The sequence below is a fragment of the Crocodylus porosus genome, unplaced genomic scaffold, assembly GCF_001723895.1.
Source record: "Crocodylus porosus isolate Cpor-Errol unplaced genomic scaffold, CroPor_comp1, whole genome shotgun sequence".
NCBI lineage: Eukaryota > Metazoa > Chordata > Crocodylia > Crocodylidae > Crocodylus > Crocodylus porosus.
The window spans coordinates 97,000,642-97,009,791 of record NW_017728943.1 but is presented as its reverse complement, the minus strand read 5'-3'; the positions used below and the strand labels follow the sequence as shown (position 1 = coordinate 97,009,791).

Below are 9,150 nucleotides of genomic sequence, written 5' to 3'. Positions count from 1 at the left end.
GAGCTTGTCAAAGTCGGCTTTTCTGAAGTCAAGGACTTCTGTGTTGCTGACTGACTTGCCAGCTTTACGGCGGATGGTGAAGGTGATCAAAGCAAGCGCTGCTATCCAGAAAACACATTCACTCTTGCCTCTTTTTCCACAGTGCTCAGACTTAAAAGCAACTACTGTGACCAGAGCTGTTCAACTTTAGAGTGGCCAAGAACTGCACGGCACCTACATCACATCCCTTTTCTATACGTGCTTGGGTGACCATCATAGAGGACGTTCCGGTTTTCTGTTACTCTGTACCTGATGTTTTTATGTCCTCTGTTTTTCTTCAAGAGAAAAACAGAGGACATAAAGGTGTCCAGTTTCATATCAATAGAGGACAGAGGACAACCGGTACCCACCTCCCTAATAGGTTCCCACTGCACCAAACCAGTACCCCCAACCCATGTGTACAGTGTTGCATGGGACCTCCCCCCCCGATACTGCACAGGCACTCCTGGGTCACCCTGAGTCCCCAAGCCACAGGCTCCACTGGCCCTGTGGGCTGCCACTTCCTTTCCCCAGAGGTGAGTGTGGGCAGTGGAAGCTGATGGAGGAAGAAGCAGCCTGGAATTTCGGGAGGCAGCAACAAGGAGACCAATAAGGGGGACAGGGCACAGACTGGAAGCCAGGGACCCACAAGTCAGCTCCTTAGAGGCTGCATGTGGCCCATGGGCCACCAGTTGGACAGCCTTGACTTAACATGACAAATTACTAACCAAAAAAAATAGTTAACAAGGGACATTGCTAGGTCAGCTCGAAATATCCACTACGCCCTACCTCAGCCGATTGCCAGGAAAGAATAATTGAAGCCTCCCAGAAAGAATACATATGCTGCCAGAAGGACAGATGTATTTTACTTCAGTTTCTAACAGACAGTGAAAAAGATAAAAATACAACTCCATAATTTCTTTAACCGATAACCTACCTCCTCCAGTCTGTGTAATACAAATTCTTCCCATAGCTTGTAATGCTGAAAGGGTACAGGATTCCTTCAAGGACCTTTCGTCGACCAGGCTGACTGGGATTCATACATTCCAACTTCTTGGTGCCTGAATAAAGTAAAACAATTTAATCTTTGTGTGTGACAAATGGTTCTTTTGTGGGGATATGGTGGGGGAGAGCTGTGCAATGACATTTACAAAACAAGTATGTACTGAGTATAGCTTCTCAGTGCTCTCTTTTGCCCTGCCCAGCCAAAGCTTGTCCACGTCATATCTCTGCCTGTGACAGGGCCCAAAGGCTATGTCCACAAAAGGACTTGAGTGCTGCAGCACTGAGCGCTACAAGACAGAACTTTTTACCCACTTACTTAGTGGAATACACAATTCCATGTTACATGTTGAGACTCCCTCTGCAGTGCAATGGAAAAAGTCTGAGTCTCAGAACTGCACCCACAAATGTTATCAAACCGAGCAGGAAGCTTCCTAAAACAGCCAACAGAAAATGCTGAGGAGATGGGTGTGACACAGGTCCTGTCCCTCTCAAGGACTTAGAACCCAACTCCAGGCACAGGAAAGTACTTATGGCCATTTGGGATTCACAGGCTTCCTTGTGGCACTATGCTGCATGGTTGCTCCAGGCTGCCCATTTCCACTAGGGCAAGAGTATGCAGCAGAAGCCAGGGGAGGGTAGAGAGCCCCAAGCAGCCATGACACTAGGGACAGACTGCCAGTTGGACAGCCTGATATAATTAATGCCAGATATTGTGGTTTATAAACATGTATCTCAAGCAAAGTAAGATGATTCCTTTCTTTGATGACACTGCAAGTTTGGTATACTTTGATTGTGGTAAGGTGTTTGAATTGGTGCCACACCACAGGGTAGGTAATCACTTATCTGCCATTGTCATCCCTGCGTTTTAGCTGCAGCATCTCATGGTGTGTTTTTGATTGGAGCTGGATTATTTTTAGGACACTTTGGGAAAACGGAAATATGGAGGATAGGAGTAAATTGTCCAGAAGACCCTTTGCTGTCCTATGTTCCTAAAATACCATCTGAGCAGTAAAGCACATATTTGATCTCATAAGTATACTCCAAATGGAGAATCCTAGGGGATGATGATTGGGAATGATGACAGCATGGTGTTGTAAGGACTGGCATCAAGCCAGATGCTACTCAATACTGTATGAATATTGAAGAAATTTAAAATAAATTTAAGCATGAACACACTTTTGAAAATATCAGGCAAATAATGAAGAGGGCACAGCAGTCATACAAGGGAATAATAAAAGGCAAAATAGGATTTAAGCACAGCCACATTCAAGGCCATAAGTCTAGAAGCAATAAATATAGGCCAAATGGGAGACTACATGCTAGAAAGTAGTAACTCTGAAAAGTATTTGTGGTCTTAGATCAGCAACTTCACATGAGCAGCACATTGCTCTGGCAAAATAAAAGGCTAATGTAATTTTTGGATGTATAAGCAGTGGAATGATGAGTAGAAGGTGACTTTTACCAGTTTACATGGTACTGGTGAAAGCAACACTGGTAAACCGTGATGTGTTCTGGTGTCTATGTAGTATAAACGTTGATGAAACATTGAAGAGGGGTGCTGAAAAGAGCCCAAAAATGAGTAGAGGCCTGGTGAAAATCACCCTCAGTGAGAGACTTATAGGGCTCAATCTATTTACTTAACCAAGATGATTGAGAGGTGATTTGATTTAGAGTTTTGGAGAGAAAATTGTGGGCACTAAAGGGCTTTTTAGCAGAAAAGCCATAGCAACAACTACAATCTGGAGGTGAAGTCAGAAATAAGGCAGACATTTTTAATAAAGAAGGTGACTGATCACTGGAACAAACTACCAGGGGATATAGCAGATTCTTCTCTGCTGACATCTTCAAATCAAAATTAGAAGATTTTTGGGAAGATATGCGTTAGCCAATAACAGGTGTTCGGCAGTAATAAGCGGGTGAAATTTAACAGCCTTTGTTATCAGGAAAGATTCTGACCTGAGGTTCTGTACTATCTCTATCTCTTCTGGCCCGAAGCATTAATAATCCATCAAGACCCAAATTCCAAAACTAGGGGGTTAAATACTGATTAAAAATAAGCTTGTTTACAGCAAACCCAAAAGAAAATCTATAGCCTTCCTGGAGCTTTCTTCTTTCAGAACCGGAATCCGACGTAAACATATTCTTAGTGAATTCAAGCAAGAGATAATAAATAAAAGCAGTGGATGACTCTGAGGTATATTTCTGAAGCCTGAGAAAAAGAAAGTCCAAAAAACTCCGTGCATGCTTCACGAGTCAGACTGCATCACTGCAGGGGTCAATATGTTGACTCTGCTCTGAATTTACGCTATGGGAATCTCTCTTTACCTGCATCTGCCCAGCACAGCATTGATGAGTAAATGTCAAATGTCAGCCCATTTGGTAATCCAAGATCATCCTTTACAAGAATTCTTCTGTTTGTACCATCCATGTATGAGGTTTCAATTTTTGGAGCATCTCTGTTCCAATCTGTCCAGTAAAGATTTCTGGATGGGGAAGAAATGCAAAAGTTAAACTGAATGACCAAAACCAAATTACTATTTTTAACTGAGGAAATCCTTTAATGAAGAAAGAAGCAGCAAGGAGAAGTAATTAAAATAGGAGGAAGATGCATATGTAGCTCTGATTCAAGATACCTGAAATATAGAGAAGCTGTATCAAATATAGCAACTCCTTAAACACACGATGTCCCTGAATTGTGTAGGAGCCGATTTGTCAGATGCCAAATAAAAACCTCCATGTCAGCCATACAGAATTAGTCAAGTTACTCTTTTCTTTATGGAGTCCTCCAGCCTACTATTTCTACGTTGACTAAGGAGGAACATTTGCTACATGTTTATGGGTTAAATCCACGTGAATTCAGGAAGAATATCTGCAGAGTCAACTTCTTGCCAAACACTGTCTGCTGCCTCAGAAAAGGCTTCTCATGAGACCATATAGCAATGACTACCATTAAATTAGCTTTTTACTCACTATTTTGCTGCTTTGGATATGTTCCCTGAAGTTGGTAATTAATGTGTCTTCTTGAAGAAGTACTTTGTTGAATAGTAAGGAAAACTATGGAGATCTACGTTGGTAAGCAGAGTCACATGGGCAGACTTTTACACCCACATGGAGTCCTGATAAAGCACTTCAATGATGCTCTGCACTGATATGTAAGAATGCGTGAATCTGGTTGTATACCTGTCTCTCTGATTGCACATGTTTTGCTGTGCACCTTGTGCAATTACATTTATCCACCTCCCAAACTCCATTCTTTTAGGTAGTCTGGGAGAGGAGCAGAAAGGGGGCTCAGCTTCATAGGTGTTACAGTTTCATAGGTGTTAGGGACTGGAAGGGACGTTAAGATCACTGGGTCTAGTCCTGCTGCACTTGGGCAGGAAAGACTGCTAAGGTCATATGACCACAGCAAGGTGGGTGTCAAGACGTTTTTTGAAGATCACCAGGGTGGGTGACTCTGGGTACCAGGGTACTACTTCTGTGGGGAGCCTGTTCCAAACCCTTGGCACTTGACTTGACAAGCTTATCACATTTTATGTGAATGAGAAAAATTAGTGGCACTATTTATTCTTAAACATCTGCATGCTTTAACTGTCACTGGCTTGTTGATTTCATCACAAATCTTGTTCAGATAACATCTGGAAAGAGGATGTTCCTTCCAGACTCACTCTCCTTCTAGTGAGAAATCCATGAGTCATTCCCCAATTCTTACTTATAAACATATCAAATTCTTGCTGCCTTGGCTGAGAAGTCATTGTCCTTTGCAGAAAAACTGCACATGTTTTGCATAGCACTATTTTTAGTGGCTCTCCATTTTCATTCAGTTTTATTAGAAATTAAGCACTTGGATAAAAAAACCCTTTTTCCAGGTAGTAGCCATATAATTGGAAACTTAATTTTTGACAATAGAAATTAAAAGATACAATATTTAAAAGAACAAATATGAATAAGAACCCACCCTGCATTAGCAGGATATTTAAATTTAATATTACATACTTTTTTCTTGATTAACATTAATTTTCTTTTGATACTTGGCAAAAAAATAAGTCACAGAATAGAACTGCATTAAAAAATGTGACTCCAGTTCCACAAACATATAGGACATATGCATACAACTATTCTGTTTGCAGTAAAGAAAGTAAGGGTGTACTGTATATAAGTTACTCTGTGCTTATTGCTCCTGAGCACACTCTTAATCCATGGTAGATGAAAGCCAAACCTCAGTAGTTTACCTCACTTTCTTTGAGGGCTAAGTTGCTGAGGTCTGCTCTCATTTATGGCAGGTAAAAGTATACAAATAGGCAGCTACCAGAGAACAGCTGTTCAGTGGTAAAATTCCACCCCTGTTTCTTTCTTTTGCACTCTCTAGTTTATGTGCCCAGGTGGTACAGTAGAAGTGTAATTTTATACACTCCAGTGCAGTTTCATTAGCCAAAAAGACTATTTCACGTCAACATTTTAGGTACAGGGTTTTCAAAGTATTTAAGTGTCTAAAGTTGGACATAGTCAATGTGATTTTCAAAAACATCCATGTGCCTAACATCATCTGAATTCAAGAAGGAACCATGCAGTATTTTTGAAACTACACCTGCTATTTAAAAACGAAAAATAGCAACTGCTTACTCTAATATTCCAATCTAATATTTTTAACTATAGCAATTAACTTGCAATATTGTGAAGGAAGGAACCACTTCTCAATGTGAGCAGTGTGCTGAAAGCAACTTTTCATACAATATTTATCTCTATCACTCTATTATCTAATTGGCATGTTGGCAGAAGTTTTTACTTCCAATAAGAGTCAGAGTTATGTAACTCCTTAGTTGGATTTTTAGGACTGAATAAAGGATAATGCCACTCCTATACTTCAAGGCAGCCTAAAGTGTAAATTTGCAATATATAAACTTAAACATTTTTATTTGTAAATAAGAGCATTTTCACAATATTTACACTGATATTGACTCTGTGACAGGTTATATAATCTGCCTGATTTCAGACAGTCTTTGCTTATACTAGAGAAGATAATAACCCTCTTCCTTTTTTAAAGGTCTTGAACTTCCACTAATGTAGCTAGCCTTTCATCTGCTATCTCTGGGAATCTCCCTCTTCACCAATTTTCAGTCCTGAAAACTGTTTTTAATCTTTCATCTCTCTGCTTTGTCCTCAGACATGAAGAAGAATACATTGCATTTGAAAGCTTGTCTGTGTCTATCCCAACCATGCACTTGGCCCAATGAGACAGCACACATATATTCTGGATCTTCCTGGCTATAACATCATTCTAACATTATAAAACATTTACATACCCTCTCACAGCATCTGCTACAATAGCTCTGGGGTTCACCAAATCACTGTCAAACAGCACTCGACGCTGGTTACCATCCAGGCGTGCCACTTCTATTCTATCAAGTTGCGAATCAGTCCAGAAGATGTTGCGACCTAGATGGTCTATTGCTATTCCTTCAGGACTTCCCAAATCTGGAACCAATTAAAGAAAATGAAACCTCAAACAACGTGTTTTTTCATAATATACAAATCCCAAACACTTAACAGCTATTTCAGATGGAAAAGTAAGATTCTCCCTAAATACTTTGTAATAGTTTCAGTGCAATTGCAATTAACAACAGGCCATTTCATACCTAGGATATTAACACTTTGGAAAATAATCGCGCCAGTTTTGCTTTACAAAATGTAAATGTAAAGAATTCACTTACAAAGTAGGCACATTTACAGGTAAGACCTTTAGTCAGCATCTTAATCATGGCAAATCTAATGGCTAGAAAGTGCAAGAAGAGTAACTATTCATCACAGCAGAAAGTAATTAAAAAATAAATAGACATGCATGTGTCTTAGGCTTGAAAACTGTGTAGGTCCACATGGGTTCAAGCATTTTTCCAAATACAGGTTTCCCTCACTTATGTTATACATGAGCTCCTGGAAAATGGTGCATAACTCGAATTCGCATACAGGGAACCCACTTTACAATGTAACAAATAGGGATACGTTCCAAGACCTCGACTATACTGATCCCCAGACCCATTTCTAACACTTTCACAAGATGATTTTGGTACTCACCAACAGCAGACAGTACACACAAGCACAGGGTGGTGATGAATGTTACCATAACGGGGATGGCAACTACAAAAACATGTGTCGCAGACGAGTGAGGAGCACAGATCCAAATAGGAGACTATATTTTGGTGTGTCACTCCCACAATGCACTGCACAAAGTAGATGACTGCAGGCTTCCACTACACCAATCGCATAAGAAGAATTTACCTTGCATATAACAGATTTTTGGTATAAAAAGGGTCATCGCATATGAGTGAATTTTCACATACAGAACCTGGATAAAGCAAGGGAAACCTGTAGATTGCTACGCCCAAACAGGGGTCCCTGTCTCAGATCAGTAGCAGTCAGGAACAGAAGCTAGGTTTCCTGATTCTTAGTCTACTGAACTGAGCACTGGATGCAGCTGTCTCACACAGAAGGCATGCAGCAGCCACAGCTTTCATGCCTCTATACACATTTTGTTATCAATTAACCAAGGTTTTCACAGTGCCTGATTTGGTAGACAGAGGGTACATCTACACATATGCTTTACTGCAGAGTAGACTAATTAGCTCCACTGCAAAGTGTCAGTATCCACACATGTGCTGGTATTAAGGTGCAGTAAACTAATTAACCCAACTGCTGGGGACGGTACTATCTTATGACAGAGTAATTATGTGTGATCAAATGCACGGGTAGATGTTGACCGTGGGTGTAAATACTGTCTGGTTAGCCCAGCTAACCAAGGGCTAGACTCCTGCCTGAACCTCATGCCCTGGTCAGCCCCTCTGCTGCTCTCTGCTGCCACCCTGAACCCTCCCCCCATGGTCTCTGCCAACCCTGAGCTGCTTTGTTTTGATGCAACTTGCTTCTGTCTGGGCACACGTATAGATGCTGTGCCTGGGAGCAGTTTCCTCCAGTTCAAATTGCTCCAGAGCTTATGCACTGCTTTAATTGCATGTGTAGAAGCACCTAGAGGGCACATCCTCTCATGTAGGGGTGTGCACTTACAACATGCACTTTGGTGTGGGGCAAATTGCCCCACATCAGGGAAACTGCTTTTTCCCCACTCCTCCTCCTCCCAGCATGCTGGAGGAGCCAGGGACAACTAAAGGAGTGGTCTCCTGGGAGGACCAAGCCTCCATGTCAGCCAGTGCATACTCCTTTTACATGCACCGCACCACTTTTTTCATGCCACTTTTCTTTGCTACTGGGATTTCCCAGTAGCAAATTCTTCCCCCGTGCTGCAAATTTGCAGCACAGGGCACATTTAAACATTCCAAGCGTGCAGTCTGTGGCACCATAAAGAGGTCTGTGGTGCAACAAACTGCATGTGTCTGCATGTCTGGATGCAGCCAGTGTCTACTGAATTCTAATCCACACACTGTTAGTGAGTAGAGTAGCCTTCACCAACTTTAATGAACCTGAGATCAGGCCCTACGAAAACAAAGGTACGACAAAAACAGAGGCAAGGATAAAAAGCTACTACAAAACAAATCATGGTTATTGAGGCTTTTCTATCAAGGAAATAGATCTGCACTTACTAACAAAGAAGTAAGCAGAAAAACTTCTCCCTATGATAACAGTCATGGCTTCTCAAAGGCATTCTTCCCTTGCTTCCTAAACAGCCATTTTAATAGATTTTTTTCCCTTTACTTCCTTCATAGCAACTGTCAAGCTTAGGATTCCTTTCTCATTCTGCTCTAGATGGAAACAGAAGAGTATTCCCCAACTGACAGCTACTTCCCACTGCTTTCTCAGGGAACCTTATTCTCATAGTCTTTTGCTCTTATTCTCATAGTCTTCTGCTTCCTGTGGGTTTCCCCCATTACAATCTTCTTAGGTTAATCTCCTATCATGCAGGCGAAAATCACAGAAAAATCACAGGGCTGGAAGGGAGCCCAAGGCATGATCAACTTGCCTAAATCACCCTGACAAATGTTTGTTTAATTTGTACTTAAAAACTTTCAATGATTTCATAGATTTCATAGACATTAGGGCTGGAAGGCACCTCGGGAGATCATCGAGTCCAGCCCCCTGCCCAAAGGGCAGGAAGTCAGCTGGGGTTCATAGGATCCCAGC

General features: G+C 41.4%; 1 protein-coding gene across 1 annotated transcript in view; it reads right to left on the bottom strand.

Moving 5' to 3' along the window:
- Positions 1–9,150, bottom strand: part of NID1 (nidogen 1) — an 85,982-nt gene that overhangs the window by 8,394 nt on the left and 68,438 nt on the right. Inside the window, exons 16-18 of the mRNA XM_019549831.1 lie at positions 6,324–6,495; positions 3,349–3,506; positions 956–1,079 (exon numbers count right to left, since the gene is read on the bottom strand). Of these exons, the coding sequence (XP_019405376.1) occupies positions 956–1,079; positions 3,349–3,506; positions 6,324–6,495 (454 nt within the window). The remainder of the gene's footprint in view (positions 1–955; positions 1,080–3,348; positions 3,507–6,323; positions 6,496–9,150) is intronic.